The sequence below is a fragment of the Macaca thibetana genome, chromosome 7 (genome assembly GCF_024542745.1).
Source record: "Macaca thibetana thibetana isolate TM-01 chromosome 7, ASM2454274v1, whole genome shotgun sequence".
NCBI lineage: Eukaryota > Metazoa > Chordata > Mammalia > Primates > Cercopithecidae > Macaca > Macaca thibetana.
In genome coordinates this window covers 139,995,494-140,015,811 of record NC_065584.1, presented here as the reverse complement: position 1 = coordinate 140,015,811, position 20,318 = coordinate 139,995,494, and the positions used below count along the sequence as shown (strand labels likewise).

Here is a 20,318-nt window from a genome sequence, read left to right as displayed (position 1 = left end):
GGAGTCCCAGCTACTCAGGAGGATGAGTCAAGAGGGCGAAAGGATTATTTGAGCCCAGGAGTTTGGGGCTGCAGTGAGCTGTGACTGTGACACTGCACTTCAGCCTGGTTTACAGAGTGAGACCCCGTCTCTTTAAAACAACAACAACAAAAAGAAAATGACAAAAACAAAAAAACACCAAAAAGTCTTCAGGATTCCACATAGTTGCTGCAGGGTTCTACAAATGCTTGAATTTAATTTGAATTTTAAAATAAAATAAGATGAGAGTATATTTAGCAATAGCTAAACTTTATTTTGAATTCATTCTTAGAATTTTTCATGGAAATAATTTTTTTTCTTTCCCCAGTAAATTGGTAATTAACCAGATTATTCCTGAAGATGATGCTATTTATCAGTGCATGGCTGAGAATAGCCAAGGATCTATTTTATCTAGAGCCAGACTGACTGTAGTGATGTCAGAAGACAGACCCAGTGCTCCCTATAATGTGCATGCTGAAACCATGTCAAGCTCAGCCATTCTTTTAGCTTGGGAGAGGCCACTTTATAATTCAGACAAAGTCATCGCCTATTCTGTACATTACATGAAAGCAGAAGGTAAGTAATATTAGGAGTGCTTATTTTTGAGTACTCCTTGCTATCAAGGATTTGTTTTCAGTACGAATAATGCCTTACATAATCCACAAAATATTTTTGAAATTCTGTGGCATTTATCTTCTTTAATAAAATAATCTATCATCTTTGTATTTATTGTTTTCTAAATGTCATGCTGTTGTGTACTTTGTATATGTAAGTATAGTTGAAGATTTTTCTGTTTAGAAACAGTTACCAGCTAATACAAAGCATCACCGCCTGCTTAGAAGTTACAAAGTGGTATACTTATGAATTTCATTCCAGACAAGGCATAAATTCCTTAACTGAGACTTAATATTCCAATTTAAGTATGCAGTTACATTAGTCATAGTGGTGTAACTAGAGTAAAATAATAAACTATGTATATTTTTATTATTTTTAAGGGAGAAAGTAAACATTGTCAAATTCCCCATATTTTTGCTTTTGTATATTTTAAATATTTTGTATATTATGAATGTTTTCTGAAATCACATAGAACCCTCTGAAAATTGAACAGGACATTCTTTACTCCTGTCTCATCATATAAAAGTAGAAATAAAATGTGTCTTAAAATTTTTATTCAGAATTATTGGTTCTATTTTGGAGATTTAAAAATTTTTCTTATATTTTACTTTCAGCGAATACCTTAGAGGAAAAAGAGAAACTACTGATAAATCCTAGAAATTTCTCTATTGATTTTTCATAGAAACCATGGTAAAGGCTTAGAAATTTCAGTTCTATACTTAAACAGCTTAGCTTTTATGGAATATACGTTAAAAACAAATTCAAACACCTAAGGATGGGGATATAATAAAATTATCCATAGAAACAGGTGGTTTGTTGTTGCTGCTGCTATTTGTTTTTTGTACTTTGAAGTAGGGTTTTGAAAAGGAATATTTTGAATGTAAATCAGGGGTCATGGAAGCAAGAAGAATGAAAGTCTGATAACTGAGCATGCTGGAGTATGTTAATTCCCTTTTTAGTGATTTATGAAGGTAAAAGGAATGCTGGTTTTGGTGGGGACCACTCTTGTTCCCTATTATGGTTGTTTCATTAGAGCCTCCACATGCGGCTCAGTGGTCTATTCAGGAACAGAACAAGGCTTTTTAATTCGAACTCAAGGACCTTGTTTGGTAGGTCAGAAATCGTACTATGCAGCTCCTAATTAACAAGCCATTAGCCAGTCTGTTGTGAAATGCCTGTAATCTTGTCTAATTAAAATGCTATCAAGTTAATTCAGAAATGTGGGAAAACTTAATACTGGAATTTGCCTTCTGTTTTGTTTGTAAATCCAGTGTGGGGAGAAGGGACTCCGTCTTTAGAGAGATTTGATTAAGTTGACATGCGTTTACTGTGAATTGTTAGCAAAGCACAGTGGCTGCCAATGCTCTTGTTCCACTTTACAGGTTTGCTCTGTAGGAATTAAATCCTACAAAGACAAATCCTCTTCTATACCTTGCCATGCATATTTGATTAAGAGTTGCTGAGACTTTTTTTCTCTTAAAAAAAAAAAAAAAAAAAAAAAACAACTGTGGGAGAAAGCATTTTGAGGCACATTCTGTGACTCCCAGTTTTTTTGCCCTCAGTATTATAAATAAAAGAACAACTTATGTCAGTCAAATTTAATAGAATCTCGAGGGGCAAAATGAGATCTTTTGCAGGACAACTTTTGGTTTGTTTTTCTAAAGAGTGGAGCCATTACATTCCCTACTGTCTCTCCATTTATGTTTAAAAGAAAAAAAAAATGCCACAAGTTGAAGCAAATCAAGTTTACACTGTTACGGATTACAATATTCTGTTGTGTTAAGCTCTGTTATATTACTACTGTACGTTGTCTCTGCTGTGGGTTTTGACTAGATGGTAAATGAAGTTTGGAGAAGATGAATTCTTTTCAGTTTGATTTATTCAGGAAAAAAGTCCTCTAGAAATTTGTAGCAAAATATGGTTACTTTTAGAAAATAGAGACCTTCCTGTTCACATTTTGTAAAGAGGCACGGAAGAGATTGAGATTAGATCCAAGGACCAGTGTTTCACAGTGCAGGCAAATGGTCTTGTTTATTTTATTTTGAATATCTGTCATTTTAAAACATGGATTCTTTAATTTAGGTTTAAATAATGAAGAGTATCAAGTAGTCATCGGAAATGACACAACTCATTATATTATTGATGACTTAGAGCCTGCCAGCAACTATACTTTCTACATTGTAGCATATATGCCAATGGGAGCCAGCCAGATGTCGGACCACGTGACACAGAATACTCTAGAGGACGGTAAGAAAGCATGATTCTAGATCATTTCGTTATGAATGTTCGTATGTTTTGTCAATTTCAGTGAATAAATGTGTTTTAAAGAAAATATATTCTTTTTGGTTAAAAAACAGGTGTGTTAAATTTGCCATTCAAAATCTCATTCTTGCTTTTTGCCAGTAGCATGGTAAGGATAAAGAGCACTTTCAGAATAAAAATTCAATAATAAAATTCTTATATTTCCCATTATATTTCTTCAAAGGTTCCTAGTTTAAATTGTAAATATGTTGCAAACTTTTTTGTACTGAATAGAACAAAATGTGAGGTTTGTCTAGGCATGAATAACTGTAATGACTGTTACATATTGAGTGTATGTAGTGACTGAGGGCCAAAGGTACTGGACTTCTAAAACTTGGACTTTATACAACTTATCACCTGTCAAAAAATTCTTAGCACTTAGTACCTATTGATTAAATACAATATGCTTATACTCCTTAAGGGGGAGAATGTTACTTGTTCAACTTGTTTCCTAACCATGGGTTGAAAATTGAGTTGTGGTTCTTTTAGGGAACATCAGACCTTCATATTATTCTTATAATGGTGGGAAATTTCATCCATTAAGATAGCCCTAGAGAACTGATTCTCCTCCTCTCAGTCTTTATATCATGTTGTAAAAGGAGGGATCTGTCTTTCCAGAGTCTCTAGAAGACCTTTTTTAGTACCCTGCACTGTGAAAGGGAATTATTTAATATATGCTTAATCATACTGTTCTCCCTTAGCAAATGTTTTATTCTCAAGCAATGATCTGCTCTTAGTTTTTAAAATGTTTTTGTATAAATAATCCCCAAATCTCCTTTTTGTTCATTTAGTCCCAGATCTCTTATTATATCTTTATAATGCCACTTATTTGGGTGTTTATAAAATCAGACTTAGACTAAATGAGAAAAGGTTCACTCGTGTGGATACTGAATCCAAATTTTAGTTTTCATTTAAGAGCCTATTCCACTTCAGAGCGAGCTGCAGTATATGACATCTCTAGTTACCTGGTTACTGTTAACCTCTGTTATGCATGTCTAAGGTGAAAAGCAGGCTAATAAAGATAGACCTTTTTTTTTTTTTGGTTTGTGAGGTCTGTTCTCCCTCTATATCCTTGAAGAAAGTGAGTCTTAGTATAGCAGGGAAACACTGTAAAAGGAGCTATTATTATTTTCTTCATTTTGTGTCTGAAGAAACCTAGATACAGAGAAGTTAATTTGACCAAGATCACAGAGTCATACATGGTAGAACAAGGATTCAGACACAGAGAAGCTAACTCTAGAACCCATCTGAACTCTTAGTATTAGACCACCTGTCACTGTATTTGACTCATTTTCCTGAAATGCCAGTTTTATTAAAATGTTTGGAGGAAAAACTGTTTTTATATTAAACAACATATGTTGTAATTAGGAATACAAAATTCACATTAATTTTTAAGATGCAACTCTTACACTTCAAAATATGATTTGCTCGGTTATAACTGTAGAATCCTAGGCTTCCCCACCCTTGTATAATTCACTCTCCCTTGTTTCAAAGCCCCTTTGGTGGAATTATTTGAGAAGTATTCTCGTATTTTGTATGAATATCAAACATTCTCATACTCGTTCCAAACAGCAACAAAACAGTTGCAATCACAGTGAAGAATATCTTATCTTCTTTGTTCCACACACTTAACCCTCCCTCGTTATTTTTTCTTCTTTTTTCTGGTTTATTCTCTGTTTCACTGAAAACCTCTGCTAGGGCTGAAAGTGTCTCTTCTTCATGATATGTCGCTAATTAAGAGAATGCAGTTCCTGGTGTGCTAAGTGGCAATTCAATTCTAAATATTCACAAACAACCTGTTTTCTTCTATGACTTAGTTCCCCTGAGACCTCCTGAAATTAGTTTGACAAGTCGAAGTCCCACTGATATTCTCATCTCCTGGCTGCCAATCCCTGCCAAATATCGGCGGGGCCAAGTGGTGCTGTATCGCTTGTCTTTCCGCCTAAGCACTGAGAACTCCATCCAAGTTCTGGAGCTCCCGGGGACCACGCATGAGTACCTTTTGGAAGGTCTGAAACCTGACAGTGTCTACCTGGTTCGGATTACTGCCGCCACCAGAGTGGGGCTGGGAGAGTCATCAGTATGGACGTCACATAGGACGCCCAAAGCTACAAGCGTGAAAGGTGAATTTCTGAAGACTGTTGAGAAAAGATAATACAGTATTTTTACTTTTGAATCAAGTTTTTCTTCTCGAAATTATGTTTATATTTTTTAAATTTTGTTTTATAAATAAAAATATTCCGTAGGTGATGGACTTAATTGAACAAAATTAAACTTTTTATTAAGTCGTTGCTTTTGCATAGAGTTTATTTGTGTGTAAACTTTTTGGTTGTGCTGTTAGCAAATCTCTCGTGAACAGATCAATACAAATCAAACTCAGTTTCCAAAGTAAGATATTCGTAAAGCCTAATTAATATTATTGCCATATATTTTTAAAATCCTTAGTTCAATAGGAAGACTATAGGACTGCAGAATTCTACACTCTTCTGTTTTACTAATGTGGAATGTAACATGACTGGTTTTCTTGTTAATTGACTGACAAGAGTGCCTGTTCTCTATATCACAGAGGAGTAGTGAATGGCCAAAATTAGAAAGTATTTATTGCCCCTTTGAAAAAAAATTAAATATGTAGATATCATTATTTAGATATCTTGGTCTTTTTAAGATAGTATTTTATATATTTTAAATTTTGATCTCAAAGTTTAATATTATTGTGAAATTTGGAAAGTTAGGTTACGGTATAATTATTGGATTGACCCTTTTGGTAACTGTTTGCTTAAAACTGAGAGAACTACCCTATTCTGTGTCTTTATGTGGATGTTGGGTTGTTTATACATACATTTTCTGATGAATTTTACTAGCCCCTAAGTCTCCAGAGTTGCATTTGGAGCCTCTGAACTGTACCACCATTTCTGTGAGGTGGCAGCAAGATGTAGAGGACACGGCTGCTATTCAGGGCTACAAGCTGTACTACAAGGAAGAAGGGCAGCAGGAGAATGGGCCCATTTTCTTGGATACCAAGGACCTACTCTATACTCTCAGTGGCTTAGGTGAGTGAGTTTGTACTGTGCTTTTCCCTTTTTCCTTCCTCTCTGACCAACTGGGAAAAAAGTTATTGGATAGAAAGCAGGAGAACTGACTTAACGGTACAAAGAAAAGAATTGATTTTACTATGTCAGTGTGTATATGCTACTGCCGAAGCCAGTGATTGGTCTTTGACTTACCATTGTGAGTCCAGTGGCAAAATATCAGGCAGCCATTGTATCTTTCTATCTTTGTCCAGCTCTGCAAATCTGCTTTTCTTTGTGGAGTTCACTTCTGGTAGATTGAGTTCCTGATCAATTATTGTGAGTGTGTGGTGGATGTAGAATAGGAATTAGAACAGGGATATCACCAAATAATATTCAGTGGTTAAGTTTCAATTAAAATGTGCCTGAGAGTGCTATATAATTGCTATATAATTATGAATTAGGTATAAAATAACTGAATATTTATATAGCTGTAACCCAGGAACACTGGGAAAAAGCACTTAACTTTGTGATTGAGTTCATCAGTGTTCCGAAAGACACAATTTTATTCCCTAGTCTTCCTATCTTTGTAGAGTGAAAGGAATTTCATGATGTAAGCATGTTTAGTAGAAAGTAATGTATATCCAAAATGAATACATGGGCCGGGCATGGTGGCTCATGCGTGTAATCCCAGCACTCTGGGAGGCCAGTATGGGTGGATCTCTTGAGGTCGGGAGTTCAAGACCAGCCTGGCCAACATGGTGAAACCCCGTCTCTACTAAAAAAATACAAGAATTAGCTGAGCATGGTGGCACGCGCCTGTAATTCCAGCTACTTGGGAGGCTGGGGCAGAATAGCTTGAACCTGGGCAGAGCTTGAAATGAGCCAAGATCACGCCACTACACTCCAGCCTGGGTGACAGTGCGAGACTCTGTCTCAAAAAAAAAAAAAAGAAAAAAAAAAATGGATATAAACTGATAAAAACTCATCAAGATATAAAGTGTACACTTAGCTATTTGTTGCTCATAAGTAGATTTTTACCCTTAAGTACAAAGCAGTCCCTTTAATTATGATGACCAACCTGCTAAATACCTACTGAATTGTTACACCTTCTGGACATATTAGGATTTTACAAAGCACTGTGGCTTTTCCTTTCACAGACTGCCCTGTGAAGGGGAGGGGAGGTAGGCTCAGCAGTCCAACCGTGGGCTTCTCCATGTCCTTCCCTGGCCTCACGGTAGCACAGGCTGTGAAAGCAGCGTTGGATTTGAGTCTCTGCACAGTAAGAAGCAGTGGTGGGAGACTGTTTTCAGATGCAGGGACACAGAACTTCATCCTGTGGTTCTATGCAGTTTTCCAGATGGTATTTTGCTTATAATCTCATTATGTTGGTTTTTAATTTAATCTGCATTCGGTTAAATAAGTTTCACTATTGATCTCTGTCACGCAGTTTTTTCTTTTCTTTTTTTTTCTTTCCTGTGTGTGTGTGTGTGTGTGTGTGTGTGTGTGTGACGGAGTTTCACTCTTGTTGCCCAGGCTGAAGTGCAGTGGCACGATACCAGCTCACCACAACCTCTACTTTCAGGTTCAAGCGATTCTCCTGCCTCAGCCTCCCAAGTAGCTGGGATTACAGGCATGTACCATCATGCCCAGCTAATTTTGTATTTTTAGTAGAGACGGGATTTCTCCATGTTGGTCAGGCCGGTCTTGAACTCCCAACCTCAGGTGATCCACCCACCTCAGCCTCCCAAAATGTTGGGATTACAGGCGTGAGCCACCATGTCCAGCCTGTCACACAGTTTTATAAATGATGAGGAGAAATTACTTATGTTCCACCTTCCTTAAGCCATTGATACTGAGATGACATTAGCCCAACCTACTGCCACTGAAGCCAGCAACATTTATTCCTAGTTGTGGCTTCTCAGTGTTCTGTCCCTTTCCCTGCAGATTATTGATTCAAGAAAATTTTGCTTAGTTATTACATAAGAAACATGATTTGGGACAATTGTTGATGAAGAATCATAGATCAAGCTTACTACTTCTCATTTTCTGTTAAAGAAAATATGAATATATAGAAGATACAAAAAAATACATTCTTAGCACGCTCTTCTTATACATCACAGGGAGCTTATTCTCAATAGGTGACTAATTTACTAGAAAAAAAATTGGGTTGTGAAAAGTTTAGAGAGACATTTTATTAAAACTTTGGCCATTCTTCAAAATTTTCTACAGCTACATACATACATATATATACACACATACAACGCATGTATGTATTTATTTATTTATAATGAGGAAGACCCATTGATCTTTGTTGAACTTTTTAAATCATCTCTGAACTATGGTCAACTTTCAAAACTTTTATTTTCTGTTATGTTTTAAAATTAAGTCATATATTACTGCCCTTGTTTTTATGTTGTGAAATCCACTGTGTATGCTATTTGAGGCGAATCCATTTAAAATCACTTCTAATGCATCAACTGGGAAATTATTTTGTCAGTATACTATGTCTATTAAAATAGCTGCCTGTTTCCTGACTGTGGAATTAGATTGAGTGGTTGGACTGATTGCAGTTCAGGGTAACAGAGACCTCTCGCAGCTGTAGAGACTTTCTTGTTAGACAGCAGGTTCCGCACCCCTGGAGCTACCAAGTCAAGGCTGGAATGGCTGACTGGCAGAGATGCAGTTGTGTATTCAAGCATTGTGCAGCTGTTGACTGGATCACCTTTAAGGTGCCTTTTCATCTTGAGACCCCTATGGTCTAGTCTTACTTTCCTAGAAAGTCAGTGCTGGGGCCTGGCCAAACTTAGAGCAGTCAAATATGTTTAACTCACTAAGCAGGCAAGTGTTAGCAGCTATCCTTTCCTTCTTTCTTTTGAATATTGGGAGGGGAGTATGTTCTGTTAACTGGACAACTGACCATCTGTGACCATTTTTAGTGAGAGCATCTGGCGGTAGCTGCCTGTTTAACAGAGAGTGATGTGTCTGGGGGGCATTAGGTTAAGGGAATCCTATCTGTGTCTTGCATGGTGAATACTTGCTTTCACTGAGCTTTTGCACATTAAAGATACTCTAACTGGAGCTAGATTTGCTAAGTAGGCCTGGAAATGAAATTTAAATGCTTCTTTTTGCTGATTCAATGTCAATTTGAGTAACAAACTAGTGTCTCAAAATTTCATTTTCATACTAATCCCCTTTCTGATGCCTTTATACACATCTTTTTATTTTTACTTGTGATAATTAAGTTTTCAGTTTAAAAAGTATATTATAGGGACATACTCTCCTTGGTAATAAACACAGTTCTTTGTTTCTGGAAGAAAGAAAAAGATGAATGAACTTATATATTTCAATTCATTTAACAAGCATTTTCAAATATTTTTCTGAGACATTGTAGTACTACATAAAAAGGTGTGACAGATGTAATCTCTGCTTAAAACGAAATATTAAACAAAAGACATTTAATTGAGTGATTTTTCCAATATCGGCACAAATTTCTAGTGAACTAAATTTAATTATACTTAGCAATGAAAGTTATTTTAGAACTTTTTACTCTAAAACCTCAAAGCTCAGTTCCCTAGATGTAGAGTTTTTTTAAAGTAGCTAAAAGGATTATTGCGTCTTTCATAGTATAATATAAATATTGGCAGAGTGATGGAAATACTTTGATGTTAGCTTGTCTGATTTTGATGACTTAAAATGTAGTTTGATTTTAATTAGAACTGGTTTACTTTGTGGGGTTGGAAAAAAGCATTAGACTTGGGATTTAATACATTTGTGTGATTTGTTGTAAGTGGTGGTTTGAGACTTTGTATCTTTGTGGTGATTAATTTCACTTAGATTTTTTTTCCCCAGGCACTTTCAATGTTTAGCTCCGTCATAAGTAGGATTTTTAAATACTTGTTATATTCATCACACAATAAACTGAAGCAGAATTACTAACATACTTGTGTTCCCTGATAATTGATTGAAATAATTTGTTCCTCTTTTTTCATCTGTTTATTTCAGAAATTGGCTTTAAATTCTGAAGTTAGCTTATAATTACAAAGGAACTGTTTTCACAAGCTGTCAACTGTCCTGAAAAATTAAGTCTTTATATGAAGGAATGAAAGGGGGCAGATTTTTAGGTAGTACTGTTGTTAAATTAACATTTAGGACACTGGTGTTAGATCATCTTTAGCTTTTATTTTGCCAAAGAACTTGAGCTTGTTCATTATTTTATTTAATTTTACAGTAAGCATGATTAGTGTGAGCATGAGATTTCACACCAATTATAAATGAATAATTAAAATAATAAACTATACACTACAGCATTTTATTTATTTATTTGAGGCGTAGTCTCACTTGTCAGCCAGCCTGAAGTGCAGTGGTGCCATCTCGGCTTAATGCAACCTCCACCTCCCAGGTTCAGGCAATCCTCCCACCTCAGCTGGGTCCTGAGTGGCTGGGACCATAAGTGTGCGCCACCACGCCGGGCTAATTTTTGGTATTTTTGGTAGAGACGGGGTTTCGTTCTGTTGCCCAGGCTGGTCTTGAACTCCTGGGCTCAAGCCATCCACCTACCTCAGCCTCCCAAAGTGCCGGGATTGTAGGCGTGAGCTACCACGCCCAGCCTTACTCATTCTGTCAAACAGTCACAAAATAAATTTATTTAACTGAACTCAGTAAACTTCTTTAAAGGAATACTTTTGGAAACTACCTGCCTTGTAGACTAGAAAACTAACTTGACAAAAGTGTGAGTACAAATTATAACAAAAGAGAACATTTAAAAACTATTGTATTTCACTTTCTTCACTATGAAATATTTTTAAGTTACCCCTTCTTTTGTTGTGTTTAACATACTATTATGCCAAAATATGTTGAAACTTCAACATAGACTTTTTTCTTAATTTGCCAATAAAGCAGAAATTTTTGAATATTTCATTCTCTGCAGTATCTTAAAGTATCAAATATGATTGATACTCAACTCAAATTTTAGAACTTAATATTTGAAAAATTCAGAAACCAATACTTCAAAAGAAATGAAGTATTTGCTTCTAAAAAAAAACGTACTAAAAATACTATTATATTAAGATAGTAAAAAAGAAAAGATTTTTCATTTGCCAGTTTGCAGCTACCTCTAATTAAAAATAAAGTGTTTACAGATTGATGAAACTATAAGAGCTATATAAGAATTACAGTGCATTATCTGGTTATTTTTGTTCGTAAATTATTTGTGTTAAATGAAAGGTCACCTGCCATTGTAAAATACTTTGGGTGTTCTCTGGATGAATTAGAGGTATATCTCCTGCTTACATTTGGAAAGTATTGCCCAGATTTTAAGTCTCAAATCTTCTGGGAAACCTCTTGTGACTCTAAATGGTGTCTGTCATTCCCATAGTACATCATTTACAATGTTCTATTATAGAAATCACATGACACTGACAGTAAAAGAAAAACATCAGTCAAATAAGTTCCTTGTCTGTTGCCTGGATTTGACTTCAAATTTCACAACTTATTAACAAATTAAATCCTAGCTGTTCACCTAATCTTTTAGGTAGGGATAATGATATTGATTTTAGAATGTTAGGGAGATTAAATGAAATAATGCATATAAAAGTTAGCATAGTGCCTGGGAAAATTGCATTATAAGTTCTCAACACATGTTAGTTATTTTTGTTGTTAAAATTATTATCCTCCCAGGAGAGCAATGTATTTAAAAATTGAGCCTGTATTTTAAAAATTGTGTCTGTATGTTTTAAAAATATTTTTTGAAGTAATTTACCATGATCACTAGATTTGAAAGCTAATGCATCTTGAGCTTTAAAATGTATATGGATTACCCACAGATCTTGTTAAAACACAGATTCTAATATTCAGTAGATTTGGGTGCAGCCTGAAATTCTTGCATTTCTGCCCACTTTGAGAAGTGAAGATCTATACCAGGAGTAAGCAAACTTTTTCTGTAATGGGACAGACTGTAAATATTTTAGGCTTTATGGGTGTTATGGACCCAATGTTTGTGTCTTCCCAAAATGTATATGTTAAAGCCTTCACCCTAAATGTGACTCTGGTTGAATATAGAGCCTGTGAAAAGATAGATGATGAAGGTTAAATGAGGTCGTAAGAGTGAGGTTCTAATCCAGTAAGGCTGATGCCCTTATAAAAAGAAGAAGAGATGCCAGAGCATGCTCTCTACCATGTGAGGATGTAGCAAAAGCCCAGTCACCTGCGAGCCAGGAAGAAAGCCCTCACCAGAAACTGAATCCTGCCAGAGTGTGATGTTGGACTTCCCAGCCTCTAGAACTGAGAGAAAAAAAATTTCAGTTGTTTAAACCACTCAGTCTGTGCATTTTGTTATGACAGCCTGAGCAAGACTGATACAGTGGACCATGTAGTCTCTTTCACAAGTATTCAGCTCTGCTACTGCAGCACAGAAGCAGCCTTGAAAAATACATAAATGCATGTGTGTGGTTATGCTCCAATAAAACTTCATTTGTGGACACCGAAGTATGAATTTCGTATAATTTTGACTTGTCACAAAATAATATTCTTTAAAAATTTTTGTTCAGGCTGGGAACAGTGAAATACAATCTCATGTCTATAATCCCAGCACTCTGGGAGGCCAATGTGGGTGGATCACTTGAAGTCAGGAGTTCAAGACTGGCCAACATGGCATAACCCTGTCTCTACTAAAAATACAAAAATTAGCCAGGGGTGGTGGTGCATGCCTATAATCCCAGCTACTCAGGAGACTGAAGCAGGAGAATCGCTTCAACCTGGAAGCCAGAGGTTGCAGTGAACCAAGATTCCGCCACTGCACTCCAGCCTGGGTGACAGAGCAAGACTTTGTCTCAAATAATAATAATAATAATAATAAAAGAAAAAGAAAAAATTTTTTAACCACTGAAAAACTAAAAAAACAAAACAAAACAAAACCTTTTTAGCTGACTGGTATATCAAGGGCACCAGGCCACATTACTAGAATTTGGAAGTTCTAGATTTAGACTGTGTGTAGTTCTTGCTTCTCAAAGTGCAGTCCCAGGACCAGCAGCATAATCTGGGAGTTTATTGAAATGCTGAATTTCAGGCCTCCCCTCTACCTATTGTTTTAACACGTAAGGGTAAGGGATTTCGACATTAGGTTTATGCCTTTCTTGTTAAGCCAGTTCTGAAACTGTGTTAAAGTGTTTTAATTTCTCCATCCTTTTATGTGAGTTAGCTCTCAGGAGGCATCCAGTCACAAATCTAACAACATGTTCTGTTCCCAGAAAAAAACCTAATTATTCTTGATTTGGTGCATCTCATTTTAGGCAACTGTGATTCTGCTAAATTAATTAGGTTTTGTGGTTTTAGATGAACAAGAAAATAAATATAGCCGTGGAGTCCATAAATCCATAACATAAACTGTTATTTGAATCCACAGGGTAAAGCCAGGAGTGTTTAGTAGTAATTCAAGAAGAGAATATTTTCTAACCCATTCAGCTACTGTCATTAAGCTTTTCTATGTGTACTTTTTTTGTTGTTTTCTTGGCAGGCAGAGTCTTGCTCGGTCGTGCAGGCTGGAGTCCAGTGGCGCCATCTCTTCCACCTCAGGGGGTATAACCTCCATCTCACGGGGTTCAAATGATTCTTGTTCCTCAGCCTCCCAAATAGCTGGGATTATAGGCGCCTGCCAGCACACCTGGTTAATTTTTTGTATTTTTGGTAGAGACAGGGTTTCACCATGTTGCCCAGGCTGGTCTTGAACTCCTGAGCTCAGGCAATCTGCGCGCCTCAGCCTCCCAATTGCTAGGATTATGGGTGTGAGTCACCGCACCTGGCCTCAATGTACTCTTAATACTACTGTACGGTTTTCAAAGCCCTCTATAGCAGTGTAAGTACAGTGTTTTATCGAACCCAGTAGGTCCAAGATGAAGAAGCTCCTATACTTTCTTGGTGGTTCTCTTGCTAGGCGGGTTGTGACATAGTAGCTCCTTGCTCTTGAAAATCAGAGGATGAACTAAATTTAGAAATTTCTGATAACAAGCTTCAGTTACCACTAAATTAATTGCAAAATTGAAAGCATCCTCCCAACATGCAGTTTTAACTTCTGTGATACTTCAGCTAACTCCTCATGAAGACATTGTCTAGGAGATAGTGTCAGTTAGAAATGCAAAATTTCTGCCAGGTGCGGTGGCTCACACTTATAATCCCAGCACTTTGAGAGGCTGAGGTAGGAGAATTGTCTGAATCAAGGATTTTGAGACCAGCCTGGGCAAGATGGTGAAACTCTATCTCTACAAAAAATCAAAAAGTTAGCTGGGCATAGTGGCACATGCCTATGATCCCAGCTACAGGAGGCTGAGGTGGGAGAATCTCTTGAGTCCAGGAGGTTGAGGTAGCAGTGAGCCGTTTGCATCACTGCACTCCAGCCAAGGGAGGTAGGGCCTGTGAGACCCTGTGTCAAAAAAAAAAAACAACATTATTTCTGAATTTAGTTTAGAACTTTACATATGTATATGTAAATATATAAAGCTGCTTAGTTTAAAAACATAAGGTTGTTATCTGTACCAATTTAATTACCGTATCTTGTTTTATAAATTTTTATATTACAGTTTATTCATCTTGGCCAGGTGCAGTGGCTCACGCCTGTAATCCCAGCACTTTGGGAGGTCGAGGTGGGTGGATCACCTGAGGTCAGGAGTTCAAGACCAGCGTGGCTAACATGGTGAAACCCCGTCTCTACTAAAAAATAACAAAAATTAGCTGGGCATTGTGGCAGACGCCTATAATCCCAGCTATCCGGAAGGCCAGGGCAGGAGAATCACTTGAACCCGGGAGGTGGAGGTTGCAGTGAGCCGAGATCGCGCCATTGCACTCCAGCCTGGGCAACAAGAGCGGAACTCCGTCTCAAAAAACAAAAACACCTCTCACCCCCGCCAAAGAAAAACCAAACAAACAACAAAAAAACTCTACACAAATGTTTAGCTTTATTCACAGTTGCCAAAACCTGAAAACAACCTAAATGTCCTTCATCAGGTGAGCAGATAAACTGCAGTACATCCGTACAGTTGGAATACTCCTCAGCAGTAAAAAGCAGCAAACTATATTGCTGCTTGCAAGAGTTCATTGATGAATATCAATGTCAGTATGCTGAGTGAAAGAGGCCAGTCTTAAAAGGTTACATTCTTTATGACTTCATTGGTATGACACTCTTGAAAAGTGAAAACTGGGGCCAGGCGTCGTGGCTCACACCTGTAATCCCAGCACTTTGGGAGGCCGAGGTGGGTGGATCACCTGAGGTCAGGAGTTCGAAACCAGTCTGACCAACATGGTGAAACGCTGTCTCTACTAAAAATACAAAAATTAGCCGGACGTAGTGGCTGGCACCTGTAATCCCAGCTGCTTGGGAGGTTGAGGCAGGAGAATCACTTGAACCCGGGAGGCAGAGGTTGCAGTGAGCTGAGATTGCGCCACTGTATTCCAGCCTGGGCAACAAGAGCGAAACTTTGTCCCCCCACCAAAAAAAAAAAAAGTGAAAACTGTATGGATGGAAAACAGATCAGTGATTGCCATGATTAGAGATGGGGGCAAGACTTGACTACACGAAGGCAGCATTGGGAGCTCCTGGATGTGATGAAATTGTTCTTTTTCTGGTTGTAGTGGTGGTTGCACAAAGCTATACATGTGTTAAATAGGACCATATAACAACAAAAAATATATTTCAGTATATGTTAATTTTTAAATTAAATTAGAAGACTGAGGATTTTGAGATCAGATGACCAGGGTTTGATCCCAGCTCTCCAACCCTAAAAGTGTGATCTTGCTCAAGTCACTTCACCTCCATGAACCTCAGTTTCCCCTCGACATTTAGATTGCTCAGAATTGTTGAATGTGGAACCCACAGGACAGCGGGTTGATACATAATAAGTGCTCGATAACTGTTATCTGTAAATATGATTAAGGAGAGGAAGAAATTAGAATGATGCTCAAGTGTTCTGAGGGATGGTACTTTTACTCTGTAGTAGGGCTTTCAGAAGTAAGACCAGGATTGGGGAAGTAGGAGATACTGAGTTCACTTTTTATCATATTGGGTTGGAAAGGTTGGTGTCCCAGTGGAGATGTCTATAGCAGCTTAATATATGGGTTTAGATTTCAGAAGAACTGAGATGGCGAATTAGCGTTGTGCAGTTGGAAGTTAAGGCTGTGTACTCTGCCCTAAGGGACCAGCGTCTCTCTGGCTTAGCTACTTTGAAAGAAATTATCAGACTTCAGCAGAAGAAACTAGTCAGCATAATTGTAAAACAAAGGAGGTTAGGTCACTTTTAGGAAACAGAGGCACATGCAGCAGATCTCACTGAAATTTCTCTTACTATGTGAAACTTCAAACTTTCTGAATTTTCTGAGATACATCTTTCAGTGGAGTCCCTTTAAAAAAAAAATCTTCAAAGACTTTCAGAAACTGAAATTTTTCAGTATAGGTGAGGTCATACTTATATTTGTTCTTAGTTTGGTGCAATTCTAAACATCTATCAGTCTCTCTTACTTGCCACAAAAGATAGAGGAATTTTTAATAAGAAAGAAGCAAAAGAGATCAGGCTGCCATATTATGGGAGAAATATAGATGACATTCCAAATGGAATCTCCTAGCAAGTTACGGAAGGTATTTTGCTTTCTTCAATATTTGAAAACCTTTTTTAAACTTCTTTTTGTAACCCAGTTGAATGCAGTAGCTCAAACTATCATAATTTGCATTTCTGCCTCTTAAATTCGGAGGATTGCAAACAATATTAAAATAACAGTGCTGCCGGAGAGAAGAAACACCTTTTACTTGTGTGCTGTATATAACATTGTATCAGAGTTGTATTAATGCCACCCTATGGGATGTTACAGATCATTTTAGTTCATACTTAAGTCATTTTGGAGAAAGAAGAAAGACAGCAATATATGCCTATACTTAAACATTTTTTTCACCATCTTTAAGAAAGTTCAACTTTCCAAAAAATTTCAAACACAAATAATTGGGCAAAGAATTTTGATGTTTTTTCCTGGAGCTTTATATCCTTAGCCTTGAATAGTCATCACCTTTTGAAATGCTCTAAAACATGGAGAGCTCTGTGAAAAACATCTATCTTGTTACTGAGGTGAAAAATGTGAACAAAATGATACACAGCTACTCCTCTTTTTTCTTTTTTTGAGCATTAAGCAAGGTTTCTTTTTCTTCCAAGAATAAAACTGATGCATTTGCCTAAATGGTCATCACTTTTGTAGGTTTGAAGTTGTTTTACTGCTTTAGCAGCTGTGTGGCAAGTTTTCTAGCAGACAGTGGTGGTAGGGAGGGGGCTCAGTTGCATCTGGTTTCTCTTTGTAGAATGACTGAAAAGTTGATATTTAGTGGTTTTCTTGAGAAAGCAGTTCATGTGGAGAAAAGTAACTTTTTTTAGTACCTAAATTAGCTTGCTGTGATTCATATGCATGCATTTTGTCTTCTTGCTTAAAAAAGAAAAGAAAGAAAGAGTAAAGAAAATCGTCTACCCTGAAACTACATAGCACAGATAACCCTTTGACCTTTGGCACTGGGTAAAGATTTACAGTACTTGTGGAGCCTCACTCCACATGCCTGACTGAAAAGAACCCTAAATAAAGTAAGGCCCCTGTGGAGATGGAGAAAATAAGCAGGATATGAGGAAGTTCCATTATTTCATGTGGCTGTGTTGCTGCTGTTGTTGTTTTAATCAGTTTATAAGGTGAAATACCAGTTGGGATGCACTTCCAGTTTAGGGGGTCTGATGTCAGTTAAGTTTGTGCTCTGATATTGGAAGAGTTGGAGTCAAGGATACCCTGGGCATGGTGTCCTTCTCTGTTTCTCTTGCACCCAGGGAATATCCCCTCCTGCTGGCTCCCTTAAATTAAATTCTCATTTGAAATATCTGGATAGTTGTTTGTTTGTTTGTTTTTGGGGAAAGCAAGACAATGAAAACTTTTTTTTGGTTTGTTTTTAAGAAATGGGCATGATCAACAGATGGGGGAGAGTGGAATCCCTATCACTTTATGTGTTAAGAAATTAAGTTTTTCTTCAGATTTAAAACATAAAAAACACATGAGAGCAAAATTAGTTCCCCATTGTCTCCAGAAAAATTGGTTTAACTCTGCTCCAAATGGGACATCAAATGGAGACCTTTGAAGAAATTTTCATAATTTATTACTTAACGATACTCAGATCTATTTAATACTTCATAGCTTTCTGCTGACTCTTTATGTATCTCTTTTAAAATGTCAGTGTTTTTAAAGCACTTTGTATTTATATCTTGAGGTTTACCTACTAAATTGATTTTACTGCTTTTTGTTTTGTTTCCTTTTTATATGTGCTAATAAAACTTCAAATAAAAGTTTTCTTGGTCTCAGGAAGATGCAACTAGGTATAGACAGGCTGTTGATTGTCTTCAAGGCCCAAACTTTCAAATGGTATTTCTACAAATGAAGAAAAAGCTTCAGTAAACTTTTCATTCTCCTGTTTTTAAGAGTCTGTAAGCATGGTAAAATGCTTGACGGGAATTGCAAAGAGCATCTATCTCTTCAGAGAAGGAAGAACTCTTGTAGAAAATTAAATCAATACTGTCCATTAATCATACTGCATGTCAGCCCTCAGACCACTCTGGAAGTTTCTGGTGAATGTAAAGAATCTTTAGATGTGTGAGGTCCTTAAAGATCTAAGTTAAACGAGAGGGGGTTTTTTAAAAGAAACCATTAGCACATGAAAGAAACTTCAGGGTAGATAGAAAAAAAACATTTGCTGCATAGCAGTAATTACACTTGTGGTTTTTGTTTTGTTTTTGGTTTAAACTTTCTTCTTAAAAAAACTTAACGCACATGAAATTTTAAGCCTTGTACTAATTATGCACTCCATGGACCGGAGGGGAGCTGCAAGACAACACTTGCTGGAGGAAAATATTTTATCTTGGTCTTTAAAAATATTTTTGTATGTTTATTTTATAACATACATAATATATTAGGGCAGTCACACATATGTATGTTATAAATAAATGAGGGTATATATAATGAGTATGTGTGTTAGAAAAAATTACTGATGGATAGTGAAACTTAAAAATTTGGAAACCACTGTTCTAAAATATTGAATCAGGTGTTTTGTTTTGTTTTTGAGGTTTTCTTTTTTTGTTTGTTTGGTTTTTTTATGGAGTCTCTCTCTGTTGCCCAGGCTGGAGCGCAATGGCGTGATGTCAGCTCACTGCAACCTCCATTTTCTGGGTTCAAGTGATTCTCCTGCCTCAGCCTCCTGAGTAGCTGGGACTTCAGGCGTGCACCACTATACCCAGCTAATTTTGTGTTTTTAGTAGAGACGGGGTTTCACCGTGTTGCCCAGGCTAGTCTCCTGAACTCCAGCAGTCTGTCCGCCTCGGCCTCCCAAAGTGCTAGGATTACAGGCATGAACCACTGCGCCCAGACTAGTAAGGTGTTTCTAAGTGATTATGCTTTGGGAAGCTTTATAGTTTAGAGAAGGAAATAGACATTAATCAAATCGCCACATAATTTATCATTACAAATTTTAGTGTTATGATGTAAAATCATTTGGAGTGAAGGGGCTATGTAATAGTGGACACTGTAGTTTGAGGGTGGGGGTCTGGGTAGGTTTTCCTGAGAAGCTGGTACTGAATTTGAGATCTGAAAGATAATAGGAGTTAACTAGGCAAAGGATCCTGATGGGATAGTGAAAGAAGGGATGGTGTAAACTAAAGCGATAGAATGATCATCAAAGCAGGCTAAATACGAGTACTCATTTCTGTCTAAACAACCTGATTTATCAGTTGGTTTGGATAAGCTAGTGTGATCCCACGAGGGTTCTCTAACATCATCCTGACATAGTTTATTGAAACTGTACATATTTTCCTATTCCATTTTGAGATGCTTAGAAGCTTGAAAGACTTGAAATCCCAGCAAATGTGGGCTGCTGTAAGAGGAGGCCCCTTGAATTAGCCTTGATAGCCGACTCCATTGACATTTATCTTGATTTCTCATAGAAACTAGAGCAGCTGCCTCAGCTGAGTGTTACAGTGACATCTTAGCTTTCCCAGCCTGCCAGGATGTTAATAACTTATAAAACCTGTGCACACAGTAAGACAGCACATTGTGCCTGATTATCACTATTGGTTCATCTCTTCCTGGGTAGATTGTGTAAATACATCTAACTGGAATCATTATTTCAAATTTATATATCTCCCATTTCCTTCTAAGAAAGTTGAAGTGACCTGATACAGAAACACCAAACTTAAGAAAATAAAAAAACAAATAGATGAAACAAGGCCCAGTATTAGGAATTTAGGGTTAAACACACTCATACTCAAAGCGAGAATGTAAATTAATATACAACTTTTCTAGGGATAATTGGGCAATACCAAAAAT

At 37.0% G+C, this 20,318-nt stretch overlaps 1 protein-coding gene across 1 annotated transcript in view; it reads left to right on the top strand.

Annotated features, from left to right (window-relative positions):
- Positions 1 to 20,318, top strand: part of PRTG (protogenin) — a 127,086-nt gene that overhangs the window by 60,637 nt on the left and 46,131 nt on the right. The window contains exons 8-11 of the mRNA XM_050799787.1: positions 347 to 594; positions 2,716 to 2,880; positions 4,752 to 5,057; positions 5,796 to 5,984. Of these exons, the coding sequence (XP_050655744.1) occupies positions 347 to 594; positions 2,716 to 2,880; positions 4,752 to 5,057; positions 5,796 to 5,984 (908 nt within the window). The remainder of the gene's footprint in view (positions 1 to 346; positions 595 to 2,715; positions 2,881 to 4,751; positions 5,058 to 5,795; positions 5,985 to 20,318) is intronic.